The sequence below is a fragment of the Pseudorca crassidens genome, chromosome 13 (assembly GCF_039906515.1).
Source record: "Pseudorca crassidens isolate mPseCra1 chromosome 13, mPseCra1.hap1, whole genome shotgun sequence".
Classification (NCBI taxonomy): Eukaryota; Metazoa; Chordata; class Mammalia; order Artiodactyla; family Delphinidae; genus Pseudorca; species Pseudorca crassidens.
Window position 1 is genome coordinate 36,998,839 of NC_090308.1, and position 14,903 is coordinate 37,013,741.

A 14,903-nucleotide genomic window follows, 5' to 3' on the forward strand; every position below is an offset into this window, starting at 1 on the left:
ATTTCATATATATGTGTTAGCATATGGTATTTGTTTTTCTCTTTCTGACTTACTTCACTCTATATGACAGACTCTAGGTCCATCCACCTCATTACAAATAACTCAATTTCATTTCTTTTTATATCCCCTCGTATATATGTGCCATATCTTCTTCATCCATTCATCTGTTGATGGACACTTAGGTTGCTTCCATGTCCTGGCTATTGTAAATAGACCTGCAATGATAATTGTGGTACATGACTCTTTTTGAATTATGGTTTTCTCAGGGTATATGTCCAGTAGTGGGATTATTGGGTCATACGGTAGTTCTATTTTTAGATTTTTAAGGAACCTCCATAGTGGCGGTATCAGTTTACATTCCCAGCATTTGTGCAAGAAGGTTCCCTTTTCTCCACAGTCTCTCCAGCATTTATTGTTTGTAGATTTCTTGATGATGGCCATTCTTACTGGTGTGAGGTGATACCTCATTGTAGTTTTGATTTGCATTGCTCTAATGATTAGTGATGTTGAGCATCCTTTCATTTGTTTGTTGGCAATCTGTATATCTTCTTTGGAGAAATGTCTATTTAGGTCTTCTGCCCATTTTTAGATTGGGTTGTTTTTTGGATATTGAGCTGCATGAGCTGCTTGTATATTTTGGAGATTAATCCTCTGTCAGTTGCTTCGTTTGCAAATATTTTCTCCCATTCTGAGGGTCATCTTTTCGTCTTGTTTATGGTTTCCTTTGCTGTGTTAAAGCTCTTAAGTTTCATTAGGTCCCATTTATTTTTGTTTTTATTTCCATTTCTCTAGGAGGTGGGTCAAAAAGGATCTTGCTGTGATTTATGTCATAGAGTGTCCTGCCTATGTTTTCCTCTAAGAGTTGTATAGTATCTGGCCTTACATTTAGGTCTTTAATCCACTGTGAGCTTATTTTTGTGTATGGTGTTAGGGAGTGTTCTAATTTCATTCTTTTAAATATAGCTATCCAGTTTTCCCAGCACCACTTATTGAAGAGGTTGTCTTTTCTCCACTGTGTATTCTTGCCTCTTTTATCAAAGACAAGGTGACCATATACGCATGTGTAAATCTCTGGGGTTTCTATCCTGTTCCATTGATCTATATTTCTATTTTTGCACCAGTACCATACTGTCTTCATTACTGTAGCTTTGTAGCATAGTCTGAAGTCAGGGAGCCTGATTCCTCCAGCTCCACCTTTCTTTCTCAAGAGTGCTTTGGCTCTTCGGGGTCTTTTGTATTTCCACACAAATTGTGAAATTCTTTGTTCTAGCTCTGTGAAAAATGTTCCTCCCTCTGCTATATTTTGGAAGAGTTTGAGAAGGATAGGTGTTAGCTCTTCTCTAAATGTTTGATAGAATTCATCTGTGAAGCCATCTGGTCCTGGGCTTTTGTTTTTTGGAAGATTTTTAATCAGTCTTAATTTCAGTGCTTGTGATTGGTCTGCTTATATTCTCTATTTCTTCCTGGTTCAGTTTTGGAAGGTTGTGTTTTACTAAGAAGTTGTCCATTTCTTCCAGGTTGTCCATTTTATTGGTATATAGTTGCTTGTAGTAATCTCTCATGATCCTTTGTATTTCTGTGGTGTCAGTTGTTACTTCTCCTTTTTCATTTCTAATTCTATTGATTTGAGTCTTCTTCCTTTTTTTCTTGATGAGTCTGGCTAATGGTTTATCAATTTTGTTTATCTTCCCAAAGAACCAGATTTTAGTTTTATTGATCTTTGCTATTGTTTCCTGCATTTCTTTTTCATTTATTTCTTATCTGATCTTTCTGATTTCTTTCCTTCTGCTAACTTCGGGGTTTTTTTTGTTCTACTTTCTCTAATTGCTTTAAGTGTAAGTTTAGATAGTTTATTTGAGATGTTTCTTGTTTCCTGAGGTAGGATTGTATTGCTATAAACTTCCCTCTTAGAACTGGTTTTGCTGCATCCCATAGGTTTTGGGTCATCATGTTTTCCATGTCATTTGTTTCTAGGTATTTCTTGATTTCCTCTTTGATTTCCTCAGTGACCTCTTGGTTATTTAGTAGTGTACTGTTTAGGCTCCATGTATTTGTGTTTTTTACAGATTTTTTTCCTGTAATTGATATGTAGTCTCACAGCATTGTGGTGGGAAAAGATACTTGATATGATTTCAATTTTCTTAAATTTACCAAGGCTTGATTTGTGACCAAGATATGATGTATCCTGGAGAATGTTCCATGAACACTTGAGAAGAAAGTCTATTCTGTCATTTTTGGATGGAATGTCATATAAATATCAATTAAGTCCATCTTATTTAATGTATCATTTAAAGTTTGTGTTTCCTTACTTATTTTCATTTTGGATGATCTATCCATTGGTGAAAGTGGGGTGTTAAAGTCCCCTACTACGATTGTGTTACTGTTGATTTCCCCTTTTATGGCTGTTAGCATTTGCCTTATGTATTGATGTGCTCCTATGTTGGGTGCATAAATATTTACAATTGTTATATCTTCTTGGATTGAGCCCTTGATCATTATGTAGTGTCCTTCTTTGTCTCTTGTAATAGTCTTTATTTTAAAGTGTATCTTGCCTGATATGAGAATTGCTACTCTAGCTTTCTTTTGATTTCCATTTGCATGGAATATCTTTTTCCATCCCCTCACTTTCAGTCTGTATGTGTCCCTAGGTCTGAAGTGGGTCGTAGACAGCATATATATGGGTTTTGTTTTTGTATCCATTCAGCCAGTCTATGTCTTTTGGTGGGAGCATTTAACCCATTTACATTTAAGGTAATTATTGATATGTATGTTCCTATTACCATTTTCTTAATTGTTTTTGGTTTGTTATTGTAGGTCTTTTCCTTCTGTTATATTTCCTGCCTAGAGAAGTTCCTTTAGCATTTGTTGTAAAGCTGGTTTGGTGGTGCTAAATTCTTTTCACTTTCGCTTGTCTGTAAAGGTCTTAATTTCTCCATTGAATCTGAATGAGATCCTTGCTGGGTAGACTAATCTTGGTTGTAGGTTCTCCCTTTCATCACTTTAAATATGTCTTGCCACTCCTTTCTGGCTTGCAGAGTTTCTGCTGAAAGATCACCTGTTAATCTTATGGGGATTCCATTGTATGTTATTTGTTGCTTTTCCCTTGCTGCTTTTAATATTTTTTCTCTGTATTTAATTTTTGGTAGTTTGATTAATATGTGTCTTGGTGTGTTTCTCCTTGGATTTATCCTGTATGGGACTCTGTGCTTCCTGGATCTGACTATTTCCTTTTCCATATTAGGGAAGTTTTCGACTATAATCTCTTCAAATATTTTCTTGGTCCCTTTCTTTTTCTCTTCTTCTTCTGGGACCCTTATAATTTGAACATTGGTGGATTTGATGTTGTCCCAGAGGTCTCTGAGACTGTCCTCAATTCTTTTCATTCTTTTTTCTTTATTCTGCTCTGTAGTATTTATTTCCACTATTTTATCTTCCAGGTCACTTATCGGTTCTTCTGCCTCAGTTATTCTGCTATTGATTCCTTCTAGAGAATTTTCAATTTCATTTATTATGTTGTTCATCATTGTTTGTTTGTTCTTTAGTTCTCCTAAGTCCTTGTTAAACGTTTCTTGTATTTTCTCCATTCTGTTTCCAAGGTTTTGCATCATCTTTACTATCATTACTCTGAATTCTTTTTCAGGTAGACTGCCTATTTCATCTTCATAAATAAGCCACATTCTTACACAGCTTTTTTACATACCACGTTCTTTTTTTTTTTTTTTTGTGGTACGTGGGCCTCTCTCTGTTGTGGCCTCTCCCGTTGCGGAGCACAGGCTCCGGACGCTCAGTGGCCATGGCCCACAGGCCCAGCCACTCCGCTGCATGTGGGATCTTCCCAGACCGGGGCATGAACCCGTGTCCCCTGCATCGGCAGGCGGACTCTCAACCACTGTGCCACTGGGGAAGCTCTACATACCACATTCTTAAATGAAAATGTATATCTAGATCTCAGAAGCAACTATCAAAATTATTAAAATGTGACAGCTTTCTAGACATTACTATTAAAAGCATTCATTAGGTATAATTAATTGCTCTAGGGTATGTTTAACAATATAAGTTTCTGATAATATAATGAAGCCCAAGGGTTATATACCTGCATCCCTAGTATATAAACAAATTGGGTTGTTTTAAGTGTAAAATAATCCCTTGGTTACTCTTTTATGATCTGTAAGTTAATTATTTTATTTCTAAATATAGGTGGTGCATCATTCACTAATGGTGCCCATAAATTATGAAAGTAGAAACTGAGATCTCAAAATAGTCATATAAAGAAAAGTGTTAGGATATAATTTCAGCTAAGAGTAGATTACAATTGTAACACACCCAACAGAATACAGTTATTTGCAGAGAGCAGAAGAGCGCTAATTTTTTTCCTGTGTGTAACTATTCAAAAACTATTTCATAAATTTTATTTTCCCAGGTGATGAATCTAATAGGTGAATTACCATATTATATGTGTTTTCCTTCTAACAGTGCACTTTGAAGTTAATTACAGAACAAACAGATCTCTTCTCTTTTCAAAATAACTCAATTCAGTTAATACCTGGGATTAGTTTGCATTTCTATTTGATATGTGAGCAAGAAAATCACAATTGACCAGAATAATCCAACAACACAGTAAGACTATTTACATCAGGAATTCTCAAAACTATTAATCCAATAGTCAAGGTCACATTTAATGCTCAAAGGCAGCTGCCTACAAAGTCAGCAAACACTCTGGGTTACAAACTAATGTTATCTCTGTTTCATTAACAGAACATCTATTAAAATATCACCTCAGAAAGTAAGAATCTGCAGGATGTTTCAGGATATTTAGTTAAAACACTAATATCTAAAGCATTAATATAAATAGTGTGGAAATAGTTATTATGCAATGTATATGTTTATTTGTTCCTACCATATTATGTGCTAATTTATATGACATTCCCGATATTTTATTAATATCATTGAGATAAAATTTTAAAGAAATTTCTCTGGTTGATTAGTTTTATTTTTCCTTAAATCTCATGGGGATAATCATTAAAATATATTAATAAATATTGTAATAATAATGCTGGATTTACACAGGATTTTTGATGAAAAAATATATTATCTATACAATTATGGGTACAAAGAAAACTGAATATCAACCAGGTCAGCCCTGTGTACCATATTATTGTAATTAAGCTGTTTCATTCCCAAAGGTACACACTGGCTTCATTAATGATGCTAATATCTATTTCTCTCATAAGTACAGGCAGATAGTTTAGCAGAAAAAGCAGAAAAGACACTGGAAAAGGACAACAAAAAATTCTAAACTCTAACGGGTAACTCAAGTTTGCCTTAATATTTTACTGCTTTTTATCATTTCTTGCCAATATTCATTATGAAGAAATCAATTCTTTACAAAATGTTTTATGGAAACAAACCTACTTCTCTCACGTATATAAAGACCACAGAATTTCCTCCCTGATTCTGTTTCCCATATTTGTCCCTCAGCCTCAAACAAACTGACCCATTCTTATGGTCAAATTAGTTTATTTTTTGGGGTGAGGTGAGGGAAAAAAGTGGTTTATATTCTGTAACCTAAGTATTATCAGCAGTTTCAAGAGTCCCATTTTTGAGCTTTCATATATCTGTACATTTTTCAATCACCATTGCTTATTTCTGGCACTCTGATACTTGAGGAATGTGAGGCAGTTGCAGAAGCTAAAGAATTAAATGGCATAAATATACCTTTCTCAAACCCTTTGAGCAGGAAAGGGAGGAAAATCCCAGTACAGATAACAATATAACTTTGCCCTTTATGGTTTTCCTTTAGATTATTTGTTAAAAGGAAATTATTAAATTTTCATGTGCTCTGCAGAGTCTAGCCTTTGTTTGTAAGATGAAAAGAAAAGGAAATATTATTAACTGCTTCACTGCCATGGGATAGTCATTACCTGCCTGTGTGCATTAGAAGAATTCTTAGTCATTTGGGTTGCAACTCTCTTGAACTCTAATGTTTTAGGATGTGTCCTCGTTATGGTTTCAATGCCCATGTCCAAGGTCATGGGATCACAAGCTTTATTTTGTGTCTGCAGTCATCACATGGAGCAGTGAGAAAAATTACACATTTGTGCAGCCAGCTTGGCTCAGATTTCTCCCTCTTTTTTTTAATATTAAACAAACTCTGATCTGCTCGATCATCTTACTCAGCCAATATGACTGAATACCTGTCCTCCAATTATTAAGGTGATTATTTAAAATTGAAAATATCATTAAAAGTCATTTTAGTGAGGAATCTCTTTGAACAAAGTGGATTATACAGCAGAGATATATAAATTGGGTAAGGAATTCAAGTCCTGGGAATGTGAGCTTTAAGCAGAAAATGATGTGTCTTTCCTAGAGCCACCTGAACAATTCCTTTTCATTGGTCACGGCATGTTCAGGAAAGGACTGCCTGCTGCTGAGAGTGTGGAGTATGATGACCGGCAAGAATACAGAAATGCCATCCACCAGGGCAGACACTGCCGAGGGCCACAATGAGGACTTGTCCAAAATCTGCTCATAAAACTACAGGTTCCAGAAGCCTTGGGTCTATTTCATATGATAACGTCACCCTCTTACTTTATCTTTCATCATTTGAAATTGAAAAAAAAAAGTCAACATTATTTATACTCCATACGATCATCTCAATAGATGCAGAGAAAGCTTTCGACAAAATTCAACACCCATTTATGATAAAAACCCTGCAGAAAGTAGGCATAGAGGGAACTTTTCTCAACATAATAAAGGCCATATATGACAAACCCACAGCAAACCGTCCTGAATGGTGAAAAACTGAAAGCACTACCACTAAGATCAGGAATAAGACAAGGTTGCTCACTCTCATCGCTCTTATTCAACATAGTTTTGGAAGTTTTAGCCACAGCAATCAGAGAAGAAAAGGAAATAAAAGGAATCCAAATCGGAAAAGAAGAAGTAAAGCTGTCACTGTTTGCAGATGACATGATACTATACATAGAGAATCCTAAAGATGCTACCAGAAAACTACTAGAGCTAATGAATGAATTTGGTAAAGTAGCAGGATACAAAATTAATGCACAGAAATCTCTGGCATTCCTACACACCAATGATGAAAAATCTGGAAGTGAAATCAAGAAAACACTCACATTTACCATTACAACAAAAAGAATAAAATATCTAGGAATAAACCTACCTAAGGAGACAAAAGACCTGTATGCAGAAAATTATAAGACACTGATGAAAGAAATTAAAGATGATACAAATAGATGGAGAGATATACCATATTCTTGGATTGGAAGAATCAACATTGTGAAATGACTCTACTGCCGAAAGCAATCTACAGATTCAATGCAATCCCTATCAAACTACCACTGGCATTTTTCACAGAACTAGAACAAAAAATTTCACAATTTGTATGGAAACACAAAAGACCCCGAATAGCCAAAGCAATCTTGAGAAAGAAAAACGGAGCTGGAGGAATCAGGCTCCCGGACTTCAGACTATACTACAAAGCTACAGTAATCAAGACTGTATGGTACTGGCACAAAAACAGAAAGATAGATCAATGGAACAGGAGAGAAAGCCCAGAGATTAAACCCATGCACATATGGTCACCTTATCTTTGATAAAGGAGGCAGGAATGTACAGTGGAGAAAGGTCAGCCTCTTCAATAAGTGGTGCTGGGAAAACTGGACAGGTACATGTAAAACTATGAGATTCGATCACTCCCTAACACCATACACAAAAATAATCTCAAAATGGATTAAAGACCTAAATGTAAGGTGAGAAACTATCCAACTCTTAGAGGAAAACATAGGCAGGACACTCTATGACATAAATCACAGCGAGATCCTTTTTACCCACCTCCTAGAGAAATGGAAATAAAAACAAAAATAAACAAATGGGACCTAATGAAACTTAAAAGCTTTTGCACAGCAAAGGAAACCATAAACAAAACCAAAAGACAACCCTCAGAATGGGAGAAAATATTTGCAAATGAAGCAACTGACAAAGGATTAATCTCCAAAATTTATAAGCAGCTCATGCAGCTTAATAACAAAAAAACAAATAACCCAATCCAAAAATGGCCAGAAGACCTAAATAGACATTTCTCCAAAGAAGATATACAGATTGCCAACAAACACATGAAAGAATGCTCAACATCACTAATCATTAGAGAAATGCAAATCAAAACTACAATGAGATATCATCTCACACCAGTCAGAACGGCCATAATCAAAAAATCTAGAAACAATAAATGCTGGAGAGGGTGTGGAGAAAAGGGAACCCTCTTGCATTGTTGGTGGGAATGTAAATTGATACAGCCACTGTGGAGAACAGTATGGATGTTCCTCAAAAAACTACAAATAGAACTACCATATGACCCAGCAATCCCACTACTGGGCATATACCCTGAGAGAACCATAATTCAAAAAGAGTCATGTACCAAAATGTTCATTGCAGCTCTATTTACAATAGCCCAGAGATGGAAACAACCTAAGTGTCCATCATCGGATGAATAGATAAAGAAGATTTGGCACATATATACAATGGAATATTACTCAGCCGTAAAAAGAAACGAAATTGAGCTATTTGTAATGAGGTGGATAGACCTAGAGTCTGTCATACAGAGTGAAGTAAGTCAGAAAGAGAGAGACAAATATCGTATGCTAACACATATATATGGAATTTAAGAAGAAAAGTCATGAAGAACCTAGGGGTAAGACAGGAATAAAGACACAGACCTACTAGAGAATGGACTTGAGGCTATGGGGAGGGGGAAGGGTAAGCTGTGACAAAGTGAGAGAGAGGCATGGACATATATACACTACCAAACGTAAGGTAGATAGCTAGTGGAAAGCAGCCGCATAGCACAGGGAGATCAGCTCGGTGCTTTGTGACCGCCTGGAGGGGTGGGATAGGAGGGTGGGAGGGAGGGAGATGCAAGAGGGAAGAGATATGGGAACATATGTATATATATAAGTGATTCATTTTGTTGTGAAGCAGAAACTAACACACCATTGTAAAGCAATTATACTCCAATAAAGATGTTAAAAAAAAATGGTTAAAATGAAAAAATAAATAAATAAATTAAATTAAATGGTTAAAATGAAAAAAAGATTATTTATACTCAATATCATAGTTAAATAATAAATAAACATACTTTAAAATGCTCAGAGTGCTTTGGGAAACTCCTGTATGCTAGATTATAAATGTGTATTACCATCACCCCATCCCCCGCCCACCAAGATATATAGCCCTGCAAAGGTAGTTCCTGGAGACTTTTTAGCTCTTTTAGCCTTTGAAAGCAGGTTATCATCTCTGGGTTTTAAAAATGTCAACATCTTTGCAGGGTCTTTCTGATCTAAGGGATAGAGAGGTAAAAGAACATTTTACAATCTCTATCTTTTACAGTTAATATGAAGAAGTACAAGTTTACAACTCTCTCAAGTGTCTCAAGCAAGATTTACTACTACTTTGAATGGATTATCTCATTTGACTTAGTTGCTGTTAATTGCATTCCAAAAGAAGAAGGATGTTGGTTTTAGAGATCTACAAACTGCATTATTTCAATAGTAAGGCATTTATGTTAGAAATATAATAGCAAGACATACGCAAACACACATACATACAGAAACTCATACAGGACGGCACAAAATAAAGAAACCTAAATGAAAATGTAAGTATTTTAAGTCCTTCCTAGATTATTTTAGAATAAAATGTCTATTTTATTCATTTATGTAATAAATTATATCCCTCTGGTAACAGTTTTATTCAACAAAAACCCATTAATTATTTGAATTATTATATTGCTATTTGGGTCCAATCAGGAAAGTCTTTAGCAGAGTAATAAGCCAACTAAGTGATTTCAAAAATCTTCAAGATTTTATCTCTGAAAAACTTCCTACTCTGCTTCAGAAATCTCTTACAAGTCAATGTTTTAAAAGTACACAGTATGGTCACCATAATAATCAATATTTCATTTAGTTTTGCTTAAAATAATAAAATGACATTTTTGTGACACACTGAAATGTTTCTTTGATGGTAGAAATGCAGAGAGATAGATGAGGACATCTTTCAATTTACCTTCATTCGAGGTGCATCTAAGTGACAAGAGCAGGGTGAGACTCTGCCTTACTTAGGAAGAGGCTTGTTAACACACAACTGATGACTCAGGCAAATCAGATGGCAAATTACCTTTGAGAGGTCCCCAGCCTCCAAATAGAAGCAGATAACAAACACATTCCACGTAACCCAGAGGACTAGCCAGACAGCATACTGTAGAAAAGCAAGAGAGAAATAACATAATTAACTTTGAATCAACTGAGTAAGATTTAAACAGAACTTGAACTTTTGAACACCAAATCTTAAGATTAGTGGAAAATACTAGATATTTTTTCTTTCTAAGAAACAGGATGAGATGTACATTTATCTCTAGTTGGATTTTTTTCCTCACTGTAATAGACTCTTATAGTATTACAGCTCAAACTTGCTTAGGGATAATTTTTTCGGTTTTTAGACAAAAGAAATATCAGTCCACATTTCTGTTTTAAGAGGGAATGGTTGTGGTTTCCAGATATCTGAAAAAATGATGCCCCAGTAGATATATCAACTACAACCCATTTAAAAGAGAGCTCTTATCTTCCTTTAACAAGATCAACCCAATGTTTGATAACATGTAGCCTTTCCCCAAGTTATCGAGGGTCATCTTCAAATCAGTTTTCATACCTCTGTCCCATCTAATCAGCTTCTCTCTTTGGCATCTTCTTTCCATTTATCCTTTCACCTTCTTATTTTATCCTCTCATGACCTCCCACTTTAGTGACCATCTAGTTATTATCTCTAATTTTATTCTGTTGTCTATGCAATGTGCTTTCTTCATCAATGACAAAATTTTCTTACCAAGACACAGTTCTGAGCATTCAGTTAACCAAAATTTATTAAGTCCTTAGAAGGAAACATGCTAGAAAGACACTGAGGATACAAAGACCAATGATAAATTCTCCCTGAATTCAAGTCAAGTGAAAGAGGTAGATTAGAAAAGAGAAGATTCTTACACAAAAATCATAAAAGGGTGTATACAGTCTGAGCTCAAGGAAAGAAGATGGGAAACGTGTGCAAACTATGATGAGAAAAGGTAGTCCTGCAACATCTAACAGAAGAGGTGAAACACCTTCCATAAGAGGTGAACCAAACTAATTTATGGATTTTACCAAACAGCAGTGTGGGGGATTGGAAAGGCCATGGTGGAAGGCTGAAGTAAACAAAGAAAGCAGCAGGTGTGAACTTAAAAAAAATGGAACAAGAGGCTACAATGTCATTTCTCTGCTAAATGAATACCAATGGCTCCCATTCTTTATATGGTGAGTTCCAAAATCTTTATTTTATAGTTCAAGGACCTCCATGATCTTGTACCATGTTATCTTTTCAGACACACGTTTCAGTTCATCTTTCAAGTCATTATGGATTATGGACACATTGGATTACTTGTTGCTCCATGTACATGGAAAGCTATTTCTCACCTCTGTGCCATTTAAATAATTTTATCTTTTAATAATTTTCATTTTAATAATTTTACTTTCCCTAAGTACTCCTCTTACCATCTATCAATTTTTTATTTTTCTTCAGAAGTCAATATAAATATCATCTCTTGAGTGATATCCAATTAGAAATGGTGTATCCCTGCCTTGTGCTCCAATAAGATCTTGCTTGCTCGAATTTCATTCCAAATGTCTTATATCTAATTATTTGCATATTTTCCCCAGTGCACAATGATAAGCTCCTTGAGAGAAAAGACTCTTTCAATTAATGCTTATATCTCTAAGTTGCTAACTTAGTACTCTGTACAAAACAGGTACTCAGTAAATATTTTGTAAGTCAATCAATGAATGAGGAACAATACAGAAAAAAATCTTAACTATTTTCAGAAGCAGAACTCCTTCCACCCATCCCAGATCTGGTTCTTATGAGAATTCTATGATCATTCATGTAGTATGAGGACTGAGAGCCCTAAATGATAAGTTTATATAATAAACACTGACTCAGCTGTTTTCCGGGGGATGCATTCATCTAACTGTTGAATATGTGCACTGCTCAGTGAGAACAAAATAAGAGCAAAACTATATGATCTAACACAAAAGAAGGGGTTTGAGAAGTGAAGGCTGCGTACTGGAAATAGGGTCAGGAAGCTAAGCAGGCTGGGGCATGGAACTTAAGTTTTAGAGCAGAGATCTAATGAGATGTCTAAATTTGGTCTGTATTATAAAGTAGAAACTTGTTCACAAATTTTTTAAATATTAAAATCTAGACTTATTGGGTTGTTTTGCAGATTTGGATATTAGTTTTAGAAATATAATGAAGTGCTGGGTCCCACTTTAAGAATAAGTAGGTGAGAAAAAAAAATGCTTGAAGTTCCTCTGACTTGGTTTATATGAGTGTAAGAAAGAATGAAAGCATGATCGACTGAAGTGTTTGATCATGTTCTTTGTTCCTGGTGACACACTTTCCCTACCTTATTTATAATGGAGAGCTAAGTAACCACTATTTACTAAAAAACAAAGTAGCAGGATAAGTAAAATATTTGGTAAGAGTGGATGAAACACACTGTATAACATATATTATATATTCCTGAAAGTTTGTCATTGGTAGTTAGGTTTCCTGATGAGGCATTAAAGAATGTTAATAGAAAAGCTATAGCTTTTCTATTTTGCAACTGAAATTATATTTTCAGATGATAAAATGCTGAAAATATTATCTGCATCTATGGGGTACACATGGCATAATCACTATTTCATTAGATGTTGAATATATAATAAGAATTTGGAATTTTCATCCAGATAAATTTAGATATCACTCATACTAAGTTATGCATTTATGTGTATGTGTAAATGTAAATTATACTTAGTTTGGTTAAAAACATGAAGCTGAAAAAATTATGCTTTAGTCCCCAAAATTAATAATTTTAGGGAAAGACAGGTAAGATAATGGGTCACATGCAAATAAATTGCATATAGAGATTAAGAACTTGGGACCTAAAGTTTGCATCACTTAGGAGCTCTGTGGCTACATGCAAGTCTCACTACTCTTTAGTTTCCTCAAATGTAAAATCACCTTTTATTACGATGATTATGTTATATCATCCCCTCTCCTTGTTTCAGTAATACGGCAGTAATCCCCACATTTTAATCTCCTTAGAATACTAAAACAATATACTTTTTACATTAACTTTTGCAAAATATTTTTCCACCTAGTTGAACTTGCAATCTAGACTTTATCCCTTAATGAAACATGTTCTTCCCTAGAATAAGTTTCTTTTTTTTTTCTTTTTTTTTTTTTTGCGGTATGCGGGCCTCTCACTGTTGTGGCCTCTCCCGTCGCGGAGCACAGGCTCCAGACGCGCAGGCTCAGCGGCCATGGCGCACGGGCCCAGCCGCTCCGCGGCATGTGGGATCTTCCCGGACCGGGTCACGAACCCGTGTCCCCTGCATCGGCAGGCGGACTCTCAACCACTGCGCCACCAGGGAAGCCCAAGTTTCTTCTTTGATACATGAATGCCAATATTGATAGATGGATGACATTTTATAAAGCAAACCTTTTTTCATTTGGTTTCATTAAAACAATTTATTATTTATGGTTGACCATACTATATAATTATAAAGCATTTTCTATATCATACCTTATGAGTTGCTCTTTCACGTTATTTTTAGTAATGATTTTGTTCTTTTTTATCCCATTTCTCCTAGAGTAATCCAAAAGAATATGTCCAGAGGGAACATAATAAACGTTCCTTCTATATCTTTGCATTTATTTGCATTTTATTGCATATTTAATTACAAACCAGTTAGTCTACAATGCACTCTACTTCGTTAAAGATTTACAAAAGAGAATTATCACCTTTAGTGGTGTGCCACCTTTAATAAACACACATGCAAATATATATAAATGGTTTAAATTATATTAGTGACTTTCTCTTTAAAACTACCACAGTTTAGAGAACTATTATTCAATAATATCATAATTATTAGAACAGGGGTCCCCAACTCCTGGGCCACAGACCAGGGCCACCCAGCAGGAGGTGAGCGGTGGGCAAGTGAGTGAAACTTCATCTGCCGCTCCCCATTGCTCGCATTACCACCTGAAGCATCTCTCCCACCCCCCCGACCCCCGGTCCATGGAAAAACTGTCTTCCACGAAACCAGTCCCTGGTGTCAAAAAGGTTGGGGGCCGATGTTTAGAAGACGAAAGAGCCTAGTACAATTCAAGTACCAGCCACATTTCATAAGTGCTTAATTAGAAAAAGAGTTGAGGCAGTGAATCAGTTCATATTTATTAAGCACCAGCTGGATGCAAGTGAGTATAACAGATGCTGTAGAGAAGCATTACAAGATATAACTGAGCTGCTTACTCCCCTAAAATGATTTATGTTTACCATTGATATGCAATTGGTGTAATCCATAGGAACGTTTTCAGGTATCATTATTTTTTATTTACTAGAAAGCAACACTCATATCAGTTTACCAATATCACTGATATTTTGCTGCTAGTATGAAAGTAATAATGTAATCGGTTCTAATGAACTATGATAGAAGCATTCCTAAGAAGCACTGTATTAACAAATCTGTCTTAAAAACAACTCCTTTAAGCAACATTTTAGAATTATTAACAATCAAGTGTTTTAATACTGACAGTGAGACTATTTTAATAGATATACATGTATACCCATAAAACAAATATCCCTGGTCAAAATGATTGGACTATAGTCACCTTTTGCTCCAAGTTAATTATATTTTAGCTTTATTTTCTCATTTTCAACAGCAGCATCATTTAATCTGCTTAGGCATTCTCATCACTTTCTCATCCATTGTTATAATAAAAAAGAACAAAAGTGGCCCAAATAAAGCAGCTTATTTTCTAAT

At 35.3% G+C, this 14,903-nt stretch overlaps 1 protein-coding gene across 4 annotated transcripts in view; it reads right to left on the bottom strand.

Moving 5' to 3' along the window:
* The window catches only part of NKAIN2 (sodium/potassium transporting ATPase interacting 2), a 979,302-nt gene that overhangs the window by 442,428 nt on the left and 521,971 nt on the right, over nt 1–14,903 (bottom strand). For all 4 annotated transcript variants that reach the window (XR_010933719.1, XR_010933720.1, XR_010933721.1 and 1 more), the window contains one exon: nt 10,186–10,266. Coding sequence is in view for 1 of the 4 variants with exons in the window: in XM_067702200.1 (XP_067558301.1) it covers nt 10,186–10,266 (81 nt within the window). In the remaining 3 variants the exon portion in view is untranslated. The remainder of the gene's footprint in view (nt 1–10,185; nt 10,267–14,903) is intronic.